Source organism: Pseudopodoces humilis, chromosome 2 (assembly GCF_049639895.1).
Source record: "Pseudopodoces humilis isolate 2021_Gansu_Grassland_sample_001 chromosome 2, ASM4963989v1, whole genome shotgun sequence".
NCBI classification, from domain to species: Eukaryota; Metazoa; Chordata; class Aves; order Passeriformes; family Paridae; genus Pseudopodoces; species Pseudopodoces humilis.
Genome location: NC_142201.1, coordinates 39,388,103 through 39,405,010, shown reverse-complemented (window position 1 = coordinate 39,405,010; position 16,908 = coordinate 39,388,103). Strand labels below are relative to the sequence as shown.

The 16,908-nt window shown below is 36.6% G+C and overlaps 1 protein-coding gene across 1 annotated transcript in view; it reads left to right on the top strand.

Annotated features, from left to right (window-relative positions):
- The window catches only part of IPO5 (importin 5), a 42,912-nt gene that overhangs the window by 9,996 nt on the left and 16,008 nt on the right, over positions 1-16,908 (top strand). Inside the window, exons 3-15 of the mRNA XM_005516455.3 lie at positions 800-992; positions 1,465-1,567; positions 1,797-1,893; positions 2,910-3,014; positions 5,965-6,087; positions 6,174-6,294; positions 9,708-9,795; positions 12,886-12,992; positions 15,280-15,404; positions 15,494-15,583; positions 15,672-15,845; positions 16,073-16,291; positions 16,757-16,840. Of these exons, the coding sequence (XP_005516512.1) occupies positions 800-992; positions 1,465-1,567; positions 1,797-1,893; positions 2,910-3,014; positions 5,965-6,087; positions 6,174-6,294; positions 9,708-9,795; positions 12,886-12,992; positions 15,280-15,404; positions 15,494-15,583; positions 15,672-15,845; positions 16,073-16,291; positions 16,757-16,840 (1,629 nt within the window). The remainder of the gene's footprint in view (positions 1-799; positions 993-1,464; positions 1,568-1,796; positions 1,894-2,909; positions 3,015-5,964; positions 6,088-6,173; positions 6,295-9,707; positions 9,796-12,885; positions 12,993-15,279; positions 15,405-15,493; positions 15,584-15,671; positions 15,846-16,072; positions 16,292-16,756; positions 16,841-16,908) is intronic.

The window sequence follows — 16,908 nt, the reverse complement described above, 5'->3', positions numbered from 1 at the left end:
TATTAATTTTGAATTACTAATCCATGATTTTTGCTTCTAGTTCTTGTACAATTGTAAATAAATATGGATATGTAAATGATACTATTGTAAAATAGGTGTACACATACAGGAAACAAGATTGTAATATGTGATATTGAGGTGCCTATGCTTAAGTTCAAGTTTAAAGAAAAAAGTTACATCATAGGCCTACAAGATGCTGAAAGCTTTGTTTTGACTTGGATTTGGGTTTTCTTTTTGTGTGTGTGGCTTTTTTATTGTTCAGAGAAGACTTTTATTTGCCAAATTCTAACTGTAGGTTTCTGAGTCTTTAGCCTTAAGTTTAGTTGTTTGAGAAAGTAAAGGAGGGTTTTTGTTAATTATCTGATAAAGTTGCCCCAGTAAGTCACTTTTTAATCCAGAAAAAGCTGTCTGGATTATAATGACCTCATTAGGCCATTTAAAATAGAAAGAGTTCATGCTATAAAGGTCTTTCAATAACACGGCTAAGTTCTTACCTTGCCACAAAATATGTCTGAGGTTCAGTTGTAGAAAAAAACTGAATACTTCAGTACTGTGATTATTTCTTTGAAGGGCTGTAATTGTCAGAAACATAGTTGTAAGCTGATGTTTCTTTGCTATGTTGTTTGGGTTTTTTTAGCTATCATATTTGTCATCTTTGACAAGTTGCTTGAGAGGTATTTCATTCACCAAAGAAGTCTACACAATGGAAGTGCCATTTGGAAGCATGTTATCGATGTTCCCTTGTAAGAGCATGATTGTCATATCAAACACTCTAACACACACACTTCTCCTTCAACAGGCTCGGCAGATGGCAGCCGTCCTTCTGCGCCGCCTGTTGTCATCTGCATTTGAAGAAGTTTATCCAGCTCTGTCACCTGAGGATCAGACGTTGGTCAAGAGTGAATTGCTGCTCTTTATCCAGTTAGAAATGCAGTCCACTATGAGAAAGAAAATATGTGACATAGTCGCTGAATTGGCCAGGAATTTAATAGGTACTTTATTTATACAAGTTGATACTGTAGTAAAATGTTTATGGATTGATAGTAGTTGTATTTTTGTCTCTTGTTCTCTAGTCCTGCTTAGGCATTTACACATGATGTGCTAACTGATTCCATGGCTTATAATAGAACCTAATATTTGTTCACACTGTCCTTGACCAGATGAAAATAAGATTCTTCAACTCTGCTTCTTAAATTCCTAGAGCTTTGTGAGATTGTATTAAGGTTTATAAATCCAGTTTTGTGTAAATTGGCATGAATTATGCTGAACACTGCATCAGTTTCTTCTTTTGCGTGCTGTTATATAGCAGTAAACAGAGATCATCTTCTGTTCTGGAGTGTTTTTAGATTAAACATTTCACAATATTGTGACTTAGGCACCTCTTCAGACCAGGGAGTCAGTGATGACTGGTTTTCCTGCACAGTTGATATTTGACCATTCTGAAATTTGTTGTGTTTAATGTAGATGAAGATGGCAACAACCAGTGGCCAGAAGTTCTGAAATTCTTATTCGACTCTGTCAGCTCTCAGAATGTGGGACTGCGTGAGGCTGCTCTACATATTTTCTGGTAAGCTACATTTTTGTAGGATAGACAAATTGTGTCTGAAAATAAAAGAAAAACTGTCACAACATAATAAACTAGCAATCATATTTATTTCATTTATTTTCTTGTATTGTGGCTCACTTAACTCAAACATATACAGTTACAATTGTAACTTAAACAATGGGTAAGTTTGAAATAGTAGTTTAAGCTTAACTTGTGTGAATTTTTATTAATGTTTTGGTCTTATCCTTAGGAATTTTCCTGGGATTTTTGGGAATCAACAGCAACACTATTTGGAGGTCATTAAGAGAATGCTGGTTCAGTGTATGCAAGATCAGGAGCATCCCTCAGTAAGACCTTTATGTTCTTTTGGGATTTTAGTATGTTCTAAGCATAGAAACTCCATGCAGTAGTCTCAAACATAAAGGTTAAACCATAGATTTCAACCAAAGAATTGCATTACCTGAAACTGATGTACATAACAGTTTTGACTGTGCCTGCTGCAAAACCAAAGGCTCAGACCCTTTTGTGGTCCTAAAGCTGACTGGCTGCTCATATCTGCATTGCTTAGGCCCAGATTCTTCCCAGTTATTCTTGGAGAAACCCAGTTGCAGTGGCCCCAAGCAGATGGGGTTTTAGCCAGCAGCATTGAGAGGTCAGAAATTCCTTGTTAAATTCTCTTTCTGGCCTTTGTTTAACAGTGTAAGTCTGTCGTGTCTCTACATACGGTATCTGTACATGGTATGTCTCAAAATTCTGACTATGCAACAGCTCCGTGAACTGTTTGTGCGTGTTTTGCTCTAAGGGTGTGTAAGCAGGCCTTGCTTTTCTGGAAGGCTTCAGATTAATTGATTTGTGCAGAGAATTGTACTTTAAAAATGTTTCTCTTGTTGTAGAAAATGCTGGGCAAGGATAAGAAACCCTGCTGTGGTATATGGGTTCAGTTTGCTGCTCCCCAAAGGATTACTTTTTCTGACCTTTGAAAGTCAACTGAATAACATTTTCTAAAGTACCACAAGTCATGCCTTTAAAAAGAAGCATGTCTTAAACACTTAGATCACACTTCTTGAAAAATGAGACTGACACTTGCATGCACATTTGAAGTTTTGATGGAAGTTGAAAACAATGGGTTTTTTTCCTCTTTTCTTTCATTAAATGAAAACCACCAAAACAAAAAGCAAAACTAGGGACTACTTGCCACCTCATATGATAAACTTTCTTTTATTGTAGACAGCGTAGATGCTGAAGGTCTTCATTATCACTTTACCTTAATTTGAAGTAAAATTCAAAATCCTGTGTTAAAAACTAACAGAGGCATGTTTCAGTGCTAGTTTCTCACATTTATATCTGCAATCATGTCTTTTAGATCAAGACTTTGTCTGCTAGAGCTGCAGCTGCATTTGTACTTGCTAATGAGCTCAATGCTCCCCTTCTTAAACATTTTGCAGACTTGCTACCTGGAATCTTGCAGGTAAGAAACCAAACAAGTAACACTTAATGTGCCATTATGGTCTGTATTGACTATATCTAAATGTAAGTTATTGGTCTGCAAATTTGTGAATTTTGGCTAAGACCTGAATTAACAGCCTTTTAGCCAGACAGCAGTTGCCGGAAAGATGAAGTGAAGACTAGTAAGGAATTTTGCAAACAGGATAATTTTTAGGGTTTTGAGGAAAATAGCTCAGTGCTGATCAGCTTAGGCAGTGTTACAGAGATAAATGAGTTAAAATTCTTTGTAAGGCATATAAGTCAAAAAAATATAGCTTTTAAATTACCCATGATATTGAAATATAGTTTAAATATGGGCTACCCGGAGATTTGAAGTAGTCTGTAATTCATGGACTTGTGATATCCTGTATCTCCACTTTGGAGGAAAGCACAGAATTATTCTGAACGTAGATTCTCAGACTGAGAACAAGAGTCTGTAGAAAAGATCTTTGTTGTTTGATAAATTAGGAAATTGCAAATAAAATGCCATTTTAAGCTTCATATAATTTTTAAGGCTGGATTAGATCTCTTGAATTTGAAGCAAAAGTCGAAATTCTTGTGTAAAGTTATTTACTTTTGCAGAGAAGCCTACTGTAAATCAAACCAGAGACAGAAATGGTTTGAGCTCTGAAGGATGAAAATTTCACAGTACACTTCCCTTTCTATATCAAGAAACAGTGGAAGCAACTAAGTTTGATATAAAACAGGAAGTGAATTTCTGGTGATTTTAAATTAGGCTAAATTTACATTAAAGACAGATTTCTCACTACAGTCAGAACAGCAGGTTCCTGTTGACAGTGTGAGCTGTAAACTGTGTGTGCTTTGTGGCAAGCCAGAGAAAAATTTTGCCAAATCTACTGGCATCTGCAAATGATGGAATTCTTCTTGATCTTAAATGCAAACTGAGAGGAATTTGTTCAAATCATCTGAACTTGAAAATAGGCTATGGTGTGTATAAGTGTTTTGATATTGAGGTCTCTATTTGCTGGTTAGTCCCTGTCCCTGCCTTTGTCAGTAATAATTTTGTTGTTTAAAAGTTGTAACTGTCTGAGAGGACCTTGGCTACACAGTACATTGTGAGTGGGGGTGAGGCAGGGTTTGGTGTGGTCATACCATTTGTCTTGATGTGTGGTACTTAAATAGTGTGTGGGTTTTAGATTTCAGGCTAATAGCCCACTCTGTGCTGTAACTTTCATTGCTACTGTTACGCTATTTAGACACTGAACAACACATGCACTTGGCTCACATTTTCAAGCTTTCTTTTGCATATACAGAGCACAAAGCTGTGTTATGAAATCTGTCTTTTTAAAGTACTTACTGCAAGAAGAACTAGATTTTCTGGCTGTGGTAATACAAGATGGATATGAAGATCCGAGTTTATAAATAGGAATGTGTTAGAATAGTGGTGAGTGACCTTTGGAGACAGTTGGATGCTTTTTTTGTTGCTGCTGAAATTCATTTTGTTGAAATACTGACGCAGTAAAAAAGCTAAAAATAAAATTCTGACTTGGCATATCAGTCTTTTCAGTACAAGATCTATAATGGTTATGCTGGAAGTTGAACTTTCAAAACTGACAGTTGAAACTTTTACCCAAAGCTTTCTCTTGCAAGAGGGGGTAAAAGCAGATAGAACTTCACTGACTTCCTTGGATGTTGTTTGATACTACAGAAAAGTGCCTCTGCCTTTTAAGGCTCACTTTTCACTTTGAGCTCCTTTCTTCAGAAAACCAGTCTTGCTTTAAAAAGCTGTCAGTGTTGCAATGGGTAGAAAATACAGTTTTTCAAAAAATTCCAGTAAATATTACATTGTCTGTAGAGAGAATCAGAGGATATTGTAGCTATTAGACCAAAAGGCCTTAACTGTGACAGATTCATTTTTTTTCCATATTTTTCTGGAACGTTTCTTGTACTAGAAGATGCTGCTTCTGTGTTGAAAGTGTGGGTTATATAAATTCCATTATAAAAAATGTTGAATTCTAGACTTAAATGTTAAAAATCACTTATAGTTGCAAAAAGCTTGGTTTCTTTTTCTCTTTTCAATGTCTGTGACTGAAGGCTGCTTTAATTTGATGGCTCTTGAGGGATGTCTGGAAGAAACCTCTTTAATCTTGTGGTTCCTGGTGTTTATAAGCATAAGTTATTCAAAACTTTTCTCATGTAACAGGCAAAAGAGGAGTTAGGCTCATTTTCCTTTTTTTGGGCAGTTACTTTCTTTTAAATGGATTTTTAAGTTGCTGACAAAACTCAATGTTTTTGCATGTTGGAGTCTCTGATGTGTGACCTTAATTCTCTCTGATTGTCTGCAGTGTTAGATTTGAACATTGTGAGCCATAACTTAATTGTAGAAAACTTGTAGTTTCGGACACTGTGTAGTATCCTGTTACGGATTTATGCACACAGGTCACCACAGCAGGGTCTGACTCTGGGATCCCGCTGAAAGTTGGAGTGAAGTCTTCTAATTAATTGTAATTATTGTATTGAGCTGGTGCCTCCAGAGAGGGACCCCTACCCCAATTAATGTCTCTCAATTGTACTGTGCCACTGATGCCCCAGTTCCCAGCCACTTACTTCTGGTTGGTGGTCTCTTGATTTCTTACTGGTTTTCACTGTTGCAGGGCTGATCTTCTGATGAAGTTACTTCATTCTCTTGGAATTGTCTGTTTGATTCTTATCTTCTTCATTGTGCTTGTATCTGCTGGAATCAGCTGGTTCATTGTTAGAAGCATTAGTTTTAACAAAAAGTTTACTCTGGTCAGATCTTGTGGCCTCAGGCTTTGGCTACTTAGCTACTAATACTAAATGAGACTGTTTAGAGAAACAAGAATACAATTAATGAAATGAAATTAAATGAAATTCCTTCTATAGCACTAGTCCTATTCATAATAATGTTGTTTGTTTTTATTTAATCTTATCTCCATCTTATCTTTTTATAGGCTCTAAATGATTCCTGCTACCAAAATGATGATTCTGTTCTGAAATCCCTTGTAGAAATTGCAGATTCTGTTCCTAAGTATTTACGACCACATTTAGAAGCTACTTTGCAACTAACTCTGAAGGTAAAGCTAGGAATGTTTTTTAAGAATCACTTTTTCCACCCCAAAACTTCTGTTCTAACCATTTACTCTCATCTTTTGGGTTGTAGCTGTGTGCAGATGCCAATCTCAGTAACATGCAGCGTCAGTTGGCACTTGAAGTAATTGTGGCCTTGTCAGAAACTGCTGCTGCTATGCTGAGGAGGCATACAAATATTATTGCACAAGCCAGTAAGTATTTTCCTCATTTTCTTTCTTGAAACAGTTGTCCTTTATAGTATTAAATTGACTTTGCTGTTGGTCAGTGGCAAAACTACATCTAACAGAGAGTTTGCTGGTGCTTGTAACTTAAGAAAAGTCAATTCAGTGTCACCTAATAGAGTAACACCCTTCCAATTATGACTCTTCATAAATTAATCCGTGCCTATGCAACACCAAAAATTTGAATAAAGATACAGTGGACACTTTTGAGACGTTTCCAAAGAAAACACTACTTGAATGCTTTTCTGCTGGCTTTGGAAATTTTTACTGTAACAGAAAAAAAGGCATTTAGTTCTGAAGTTCTACTTTTGGAGTTTGGTATGTAGGCCAGATACTCTGTGATGCTGGCAAGTCAAGACTGAAGAAATTCAGCATGCATGTTGAGCATCAGTGGTGAGTTAAAGCTGTGAATTAAAAAATCAGATGCTGGTATAAATATATAGAAATAATCTAATTAGTCTATTTAACATGTGGGTGGTAAAGTCTTTAAGAGGCACTTTTTAAGTCACGCATTATTATTTGAAATGCTAAAAATAAATGTCTTTTGGGCAGCCCCAGCATCAATGATGTTTGCACTGGTGCTTCTTTGCCTTTTAAACTCTTTCTTTGACTAGATTAGGGCACTGCCACAGCAATGTAGCCTGCCTTTCCCTTCCTGTCATACTTGTGTTTGTGCAAATTCTTGCTTGTTTTCTGAAGCATGCATAAAAGGCAACTTTAGCTGTGTGCTCCACTCAAAAATACTACAATTTTGTGGTGTGCTCAGCCTGAGGAAAGTTATATAGATGTCACTAAAATTATAAAACTTCTGTTAGAAAATGTTGTAAACTGGATCTGCTTGGCTTAAGTGTTTAAAATATTGATGAGAAGTTTTGTTTGCTTGTAGAATAGTTTTTTAAAGAAGAGATTCTTTGGAACATATTTTGAAATCTGTAAATTTTCAAAACGCTATTTTCACTCCATCCTGTAGCTTGTTGGAATTATTAACACTTCACACTTGCTTATCCCACATCATTACAAGCTTGTTATTTGTTCAGAAGTGCCTCTTACCTCTTTAGAATATATTCCTATTATTTTGGGTTGCTAGTTGCTCTTTAGGAATGAAATACTTCTATTAAGAAAAAGCACTGTATGGGAATGAAATGCATTTCATTTGCAATTCATCACAAAATTAGTCTTACCATTAATATATCATTAAAGAGGAAGACATTTATTTTGCAGAACTGGTGAAGCAGTTGTGTTCAGGGAATGATAAAAAGGTAGCAAAAAAGGATTGCTTTTGTCTTGGTTTTGTTTCTTAGTTTAAAAGGCTTTCTGTTTTCATTCAACTGAGAACTTCCTAGATCACTTGATGCAACTAGAACTGGTATTTGGGCAAAATTGTCATCTTGTGCTGGTTTTACCGAGCACAATGCTGCTTTAGGAGTGTGTGTCCTGTGTGCCAGTTAGCTGCTCAGGAATCCACTTGGATTAAGACTTCCCTTCTTGAGCTCACAGGATTGCAGAGAGTTTTATTGCTCTGCTAAGAGGCAGGCTTAGTAGGCTTATGCTTAACTTGTTTGTGAGAGTCTACATATTGGCAGTAATTAAATTTTGAGGGCTTGTTGGGACAATGTTGAAATCTCTATGCGTGCTTTCCATTTTTTAAAAATTCTTTTTGGAACTACACTTACTGGCAGCCACCAGGTAAAACATCAGGAAGAAACAAGATATTGTAGGTTCTAGGTATAATGATGTCCAGAGCACATTGGATGAGAATTTGTTCTCAGCCTTGTTTGTTAGTAGCAAAAAACACTGACATGACCTTTTGGAGTCACAGAGCATTTATGTTAGATTATGTTTGTCTTCCATATTCCATAGCTGTTGTGACAATGCGTGGCTCTTATGTGTGTATTTATGTGTGTCTGTGTCTGAAAATCTTCTGGACTGTAATACTTAGGCAGTTTTTTTGAAGTCTAATCTGTGTATATAAAACTGACATGTGGGCATCATGCTGGAGAAATCATAGTGTCTGTTAAATTATCTTGCTAGTACATAAAAGCCCTCTTGAGAGAGGTTTTTGTGGAATATTCTCTGTCTGAAAATACATACCCACATCAAGCAAATAAATCCATAACCTGATGTTCTTTCGATACTTGCCCTACAAGGCTGTCAGTGAGCAATGTTTTTTTCTGGCATCAGTTGACCAGAAGTTTCTCATCTGTCCAGATATGTAGTGGTGAGTTTGCTTAGGGTATTGTCTCTGTGGTAGATTACAATAGTGTAGGTATATTATGAAGTTCAGTAGTTGCAGTATACTGCAGTTCCAGTAAATCTCATTAGCAGCATGAACAGTTACTGGATGCCTCCTAGTTTTATGGTAGGTTGCTGTTATGGGCAGTTACCTGTGATGGCTGTCTTCGAGTGTGGTAGACTGTGCTAAAAAGATTGTTAAAGTTCAGAGATTGACCTGGAAACAAAAGGTTTCAGTCAAATACTCAAAGTGAAACTTTGTTGGATAAATGATACTAAATTCAAACAACTGCTCTGAGTGATTGGTGTCTAATGCAGAGTAAAGAGGTGTTTAAAGAGCACCTTACTTTGCTCTGAAAGTACAAGGTAGACTTTTCACCCCTTGTGCTTCTGAAGGACACAGGAACTGGCAAACTTAGAGCAAACAAACCACTCTGCTCCATCCTCATTTGAGAACTTGTAAGAATAGGTGATGCTTATTGCACAGTAGTTTAATGCTGTGATAGTGATTGTGTAATAGTCTCTATGAAGACTTAGAATGAGAAGAATGGACGGAATCAATCTACAGAGGTAGAAGTAGAAAACTGGTGGATTATACAGAAGAAAAATTTGCATTAGGTGGGAAAAAGGAAATCTCGAGTTCTAAATCATGGCCTCATTGTAAGAGAAAAGCTTCATGCTAAGTGACCACTGTATCAATAGCTAACAAAATTTATTATGTTAATAAAACTAAGGGTTCAGTAGTATTCTTTTGTAATTAGTCTCTTTCATTAGTAGATGTTCAAAGGATGATGTCAGAGTTTCAGAAAAATTAAGTATATCAGAGTTCTTACTGTTTTTAACTTTCTCAATAATATAGACTTTATTAAGGGATTTGCTTTTTATAATTGTCATGATCTACAAAAAATTTTTGAGTCTTGGTAAGTTATACACTCAAGATTCTTTTACTCAATTTGAATGTTCTGGAAATACTTCCCTGGCAATCAGTTCTGGATTATTGGCTGATGTAGTTTGACAGACCTGGCCATCTGCTACTGGAAGAAAAGCTGGTTTTCTTCAAAAATTTTTGAAAGGAGAAAACTTGAAATTCATTTTTGTTATTTGAGAATCTATTTTAAGAGATCAGACTAAGTTTAAAACTTTTTTTTCAGTTCCTCAGATGTTAGCAATGATGGTTGACTTGGAAGAAGATGAAGATTGGGCAAATGCAGATGAGCTTGCAGATGATGATTTTGACAGGTAATTATGAAACCAGTTGTTTCAACGTGTTGTTAAGGCTGTGGCTAAAGGTACATTTAAAGTGCAGAATGCAAATGCCTGTAGTGCATTACTTTTTCTTTATTCAAATAACTATTGTAATTTTGTTCCTTCAGTCATGAGCAGTTTATATTTAGCTTGCTTAGGTAGTGTTCAGCAAGGAGATAAATTATTTCACTTTTCATATTTGCTGTAATTAGACAAGTTGCATGTCCCTGTCTTTGCTGTTTTGTACTGTTGTAGCTTTTCAAAGCCTTTAGCTTTTGTTTTTTCTGTCATTTATATTACTCAGTTCAGAAGTCAGTGCCTCCTAATCCTCTAAATTGAGGGCTAATCCTGAAGTTAGCTGGAAGCCAAGTTGAAGCATATTGACCTGTTTAATCATCCACAACCAATGTCTTTGTATTTTTCTGTTATCTATGCCCTTGAAATGTGTTGTTTTAGAAAAAAGATGACTTTGGAAGGATGCATGGCAGAATTCCTTGTTGGATTTCACCTAGTCCAAAAATACCACAATTTTGCTATTATTTTACATCCCTTGGTATGGCTAGCAATAGCTTACCTTGTTGTGTGTTAGGCAAGAAAGATCTAAAGATGTCCAGTCATTTGTATTTGTTTATTCCTACATGCTTTGTAGCTTGCTCCAACTTTTTCCTAAAATAGTGGTGTGCATTCAGCATTGTTAGATTTGCTCTTGTCCAGCTACGGTTAGAGTGAAGTGGAAGGAAGCAGAAATAGGTGTAGGAGGTAACCATCTCCATGCTTCTATAAAGACATGGATGTTCATTTATCAGTCTAGACACTTCTTTGATATACCTGGCTCATCCAGACTCAGATGTAATTAGTGTTTTGAGACAATTTATCTCAGAACACTTAGAGATCTTCACAGGAAAATAGACAGTAGAAGAGATGTTCATTTTCCCTGAGCTGTAAAGCAACTTCCGACAGATAGCAGGCATGTAAGGAGACCTGTAGAAATTAGGCATAGGAATTTATGGAATAATCTGTTTAATCTTTGCCTTACTTGAAATTATCTTTTTAGTTCCCTTTGATTATGAAATTGAAAGTGAGCTGTCCTTTCTTCTCTCCCTCAACTAGTAGACCATACCCTTTTAACCTGTTTTCTCAGTGCTGAAATTTTGCTATACAGGTGTCAGACATCACCACTACATTCAGGTTTGTTAAATATATGAATATTTTCAGTCAATTTCAAGGGGGAATAGAATATTCAAGTTCATATCCTTATCAAGCTTTTCAGGGTGTGGAAATTTATTCAGATGGCTTGCTTTAGGCAGCTTAGTTAGGATGCTGAATCATGCACTTGAGGCATGCCATTTTCTCTTTATTGTCAGCAGAGTAACTTTGTTCTTCTAAATACAGCCTATGGATTTTGTAGTGAAAATTTTCCTTTTCCTTGTTACAAGTCACGAGTAGAGTGAGCACAGATCAGAAAACAAGTTATGCTCAACAACCTTAGCCTGAAGGAGTTCCTTTGGCCCTCAAAGTAAAAGGAGAGATTGAGGCTTAGACACAAACTGCTGGACATGAGCTAGTCTCTGGTGATTGTGTGTGTGAGGGCAGTTTTTCTTTTAGCAGGGTCACTCCTAGTGCTGCTCTGTGCTTCCCACCATTGAAGCTCACCTTTGTGTAGAGCCCAGTGGCTGATGTGCGTGTTAACTTCTCCTGGTGCTTTTGAGTCTTTGTATCTTCCTAAGAAGACTGAAATTTTTGTGCAGCTCCAGGAGCAAGCTAATGATAAGCTTCACCCTAGTTAGGGTGTGTTGGGATCTGATGAAGGGGGATATGAGTCAGCCCACACGAAAGCAACAGGGAATACTTAAGCATTTCCAGTTTTTTGTTGCTCAGCTTCATAAAGGAGTGAAATTCTAAAGGAGGAAAAGATTAATCCGGCTTCCTCTTTTCTTGGCAAAAGCCTTGCAAACATTAGAGGGAGATGTGTGGTCATTTTTCTGAGATAAACTATCTTTATTTATTGAAACTGAATGTGAGAATTAATGGTGGGAAGAAGGCTTAAGGAGTGGAATTTCAGATGAAGGCTGCTGTTAGCTTTAGTGAGTTTGCTCCAGTTTAACCCTGTATGCCCATGATCCATTGTCCTGCTGGTGATGTCTCTGTTTATCTGAACATGACTAATCTGAGGAACAAATACAATGCTGTCAATATCTTTTCACAATCACCTTTGTTCACAACATGTGAGTTTATAGACTATTTATGATTTGTAATGAGACTTGGGGATTCAAGCACAATAATTTGAAGACCTGTTTCTGACCCAGCTGACTGAAACTTTAAAGAAGAGAGGGAGATTGATCCCTTTCTCAACCATTACTCAGCTTTTTCATCATTGTGGGTGTCTAGAATGGACTGTAATAACCTGGAGTTAATGCACTACCCAGACTTCAACAGTAGTTATCTGTGTCCTGGAAACTCCCTTGTTTTTTTGTAGGGAATAATTCCATTGGGTGGGACAAAGCACTTTGCACAGATAATGTTGGGCTATTCTAAGTTCTGTAACTGGACAAGAGTCACAAATTCCTCACCTGGACTGGATGTTTTCAGCCTGAGTCATTGACAAGAGACCATGCTACTTAGTACAGCCATACAAGAAAGATCTTCTGTGTGCCACAGTTTGAATTCTGCTGGTTCACCAGAATCATAGCAAGTCTGAACCGTTTTATGTTCTTGTGACAAAAAGGCTATGGCCAATATTACTGCTTTATTCATTGCAAATTTAGTTTCAGCTTTCTAGGTGTGTGTAACTGCTGTGAAATTCAGTCTGTACCTTCCAACCTAGTGCCTAGTAAGACTCAAGTTTCTTTGGTAGTAGCCTTAATCAGTGGTCTGCAGATAACAAATGTTTCAGTGAATAGTAAATAACTATTTTGTGACTGGCGTGTGTGTGTTTTTAAATTTAGGTTGGTTTGTTTACTTAAAGAGGCTCATGTTTTCAGATGGCAAAAGTTTGAAGACTAGAATGCAGGGAAGAGCACCCTGTTGGAGTGCTTGTTTTATTTTAGGCATCAAACCACTGATATTTGTGTAATCAATATTTAGCAATGCAGTGGCTGGTGAGAGTGCGCTGGACAGGATGGCATGTGGCCTTGGAGGGAAACTTGTTTTGCCTATGATTAAAGAACATATTATGCAAATGCTTCAGAATCGTAAGTACCTGCATTTTCTTTTATTATTTTTTAACAATTCTGTCCTTTCCAGGAACTTCAGTACCTCTTAAGTCTTCATGTTTCTCTACTTGATATGTTATGATACATTTCCGCTTTTGATGTCAGCAGCAAAAACTGTAAATACTGTGAACTTGAAAGTTTATACCTGCTCTTTGTTAAACTTACGTAGAATGCATTGCAACATTTTTTCTGGTACATTGACAGCTGAGCAGAGATGTCATAAAAAAAGATACAATTTTTTTTTAAACACTGGGAATTACATAAAAATAAGGGAAGACTTGGGGTTTTTTTCTATTTCGAAATATTCTCTCAAAATCCTTAAACAGATCCTCACAGTACCTTGTCTAAAGTGCCACCTGTTTTTCTGTTGCTCAGCATTTTTGCTTCTTCAGAAGTGCAGAAATGTTAAAGTTCATAGAGGAAAACTTGTTTTTTCCCCCCTGGAATTTGATGAACAGAGGTCATTGGTAGGCTGTCTGTCTACCATTTGGTATGCTGTTTTTAGTACTTGTTTCATGAGGTGTTACTCTATATTCTTATCATTTGTTTTGTATGCTTCCTTTCCTCTTAAAATACCTGTAATGCCTGCTCAGCCAATGATTCAAAAAAATACTGTGCATTGCTTTCATGCACTTTCACTTGACCTGTGGTTTGAACCTTTGGAGTAGAAGATAACGCAGAAATTCTGCATCCTGTTTCTGCCTTTATGGTTAAAAACCCGGTCCAGAAAAGGATGTTAGCATTTTGGGTATGTAACAGAGGCCTACTCAAGGTAGCACCTGCTGTGTGTAAACACTCACAAAGTCTATTTGGAATTAAAGGATTTTTTTTATAAAGTTTTATTAATGAAATGAGCTGACCTGACCCAGTGTTGGTAGCTTCTAGGCTAGCAACTACCTAATTTCATAGTATATTCAGAGCAGTGTGGAGTCTAATCACTGAAAGAACTGACTCCTTTGAATGGGTGGTCATGCAATTCATGCCTGATGCTGGTTTTCTTGTGGGTCAGAGTTGTCTATAGCCATTAATACTCTTTGGAGAGGGGAAATGCAGAAGATGTTGTTTAGATTGGAAGCTCTCACTGGTAGGTACTTGGGAGGAAAGATGAAGACACTTAGATTAAAATATTGACAGTACTCTCAGAAGTCAAACTTTTCCTTCTCCTATCCCCTTTTTCTTACAAATATTTATTGAAATAATAATTCAAGACTTTGGAGTTTCAATTGGGTGGCCAGGTGGTCCAAAGAAGATTCTGTTTCATTTTGTAGATTTATTAATTTCAAGTTTGGAATACGTGCTAACAATAATGCAGTGGGGTCATGAGGTGTAGGCTTAACTAGGAACATCTAATGAACTGAAATAGCACAAAATAAACTGCTGCTTTTCTGTTGTACCTTCTGTCGAGATGATACTTCATCACGTCCTAGTTAGACAGAAGTTTGAGTGTCAGGATTCTACTGCTCTGGACTGTGATGTTCTTCATTCCAGAAATGTTAATATGTTACTAGCAATAATATTGCACTATTTTGGGAGATAAGTTCTGTTTATTCCTTTGGTTTTCTCTTTAATCCCAATGATTTCTAGCACAGAGAAAGATTTTTGTAAATAATAAATAAAAAAAAAATGGAGTTTCTCACATCTTGCTCAAAAAACAAAAAAAGAGAGGGGCATGAAAGATTCATTTCAACAATACCCACTATCCTGAGAATAAGCTAATACAACTCGGAGGTGGGTGGGGAAGTTTTCACTGTAAGTGGAATGTTACTGTTCCTACAGCCTTGAAGACTGCTGAAAAGTGTCGTACCAATCATTTATTTGTTTTGAATTCAGATATTGTTTGAGTCCTTAGACCTTTTTCTTGAGCTCTTCTGATGATACTAGAACAGAAAAAGATGGAGGAGGGGGAACTAAAGATACACAAATACTGTCCTGATGTCTGCCTGGTCAGCTCATTTAATTAAAATGCAGTTTCCAGGTATTAGTACTATGTATGTACTTGTATCAGCAGTTAAGAATTCTTTTTTCTAGGTCTTGATTTGGCCTGGATTAGACACTTAATTTTTTGTGCATCTCTGGAAGTATGTATGAGGAAAATGGAAAAGTATTTAACAAATCAAGTAGTAGATGCATTAACTTCCTTTAGATCTCCTGTTCTTCACTGTGCCTCCTCCCATGTCCCCCAGCCCCTGCAAAGAAAAGGTGATTCATCTTTGTGGTTCTTGGTAGTTTCCAAAATGAGTAACACTTCATTTTCACTCTTTTGTAGCTGACTGGAAGTACAGGCATGCTGGCTTGATGGCACTCTCTGCCATTGGAGAAGGCTGCCACCAACAGATGGAGGGAATTTTAAATGAAATAGTTAATTTTGTTTTGCTATTTCTTCAGGATCCTGTGAGTATATATCTAGTAATTATTTCAAAATGTTTTCATTTCTGCTCTTACAACTGCTTGTTAACTGTTTGAGGGAAATACTCTTTCAGCATCCCAGAGTAAGATACGCCGCTTGTAATGCTGTTGGACAAATGGCAACTGACTTTGCACCTGGGTTTCAAAAGAAATTTCATGAGAAGGCAAGTATTAGAGTAGTAGGGAAAAAAAGTGGTAAAATTATGTCTCCTTCAGAAACTTGTTTCTGAAAAGGTGTATTTTCTTTTTCAGGTGATAGGAGCTCTTCTACAAACCATGGAGGATCAAGGCAGCCAGCGTGTTCAAGCCCATGCAGCTGCAGCACTCATAAACTTCACTGAAGATTGTCCCAAGTCACTGCTTATTCCGTATTTGGATAATCTAGTGAAGCATCTTCATTCCATTATGGTGATAAAATTACAAGAGGTATAATACACTGAACAAATTGTTTGATGGAAGGTAACCTTGTCACATTGGCAGAATGAGTATAGCTGAACTAGGACCTCAGAAATGAGCCAGTATGCATATCTGCTGATGTTGGTCTAAACTGATGAGAATTAGCCTATGTGCAAGAGCAGATTTTTGCATTTGGCATGCTTTTAAGTAAAATATGTGCTTTAGAAATGTAACACTTTATTCTTCCTCTTTCCAAGTTGATACAGAAAGGCACTAAGCTAGTTTTGGAGCAAGTCGTGACTTCAATTGCATCAGTTGCAGATACAGTAGAGGAGAAGTTTGTTCCCTACTATGATTTATTTATGCCCTCCTTAAAACACATTGTTGAAAATGCTGTTCAGAAGGAATTGAGACTTTTACGAGGAAAGACTATTGAATGCATCAGTCTAATTGGTCTTGCTGTTGGCAAAGAAAAGGTAAGCTTATATTTTATATAATGGTGTAATTATATTTTTAATGCCTTTGTTTTTTGTGGTATTAGCCCTGAATTAATATAATCATTTGTTAAACATTCAGCTATATTGTTGCTGCTTTCTATGTCTTTATGTTTCAGTTTCTGAGGTGACTGTGTTGCTGCTTAGGTTCACAAATCAAATTTGCAATCGAATCTTATTGTAGCTTAAGTAATTCTTGTCACACTGAAAAATATTGAAAGCAGATATTTTTTTCTACTTCTGAGGTTTGTTTTTTTTTTTTCCTTAAGAGAAATGACATGGCATCACATTTAGGCAGTGTCAGGAGCAAATGTATGCAGTTCAAAGGAAACTTAGTATAGTTTTGTATGTGGATGCCTAAAAAAGTTTGATTTAAGAGAGCATTTAAGTCTCTGAGAAGTAGCATCTTAATTTGCCTTTAAAAACATAGTTGTTTCCTGTATCTAGTTTATGCAGGATGCATCAGATGTAATGCAGCTATTACTGAAGACACAGACAGACTTCAGTGACCTAGAAGATGATGATCCACAGGTATTTTAAAATTGTGTCTCTACAGCTCACTGGTATTAAAAACATTCCTTGTATACATGATGCTTCTG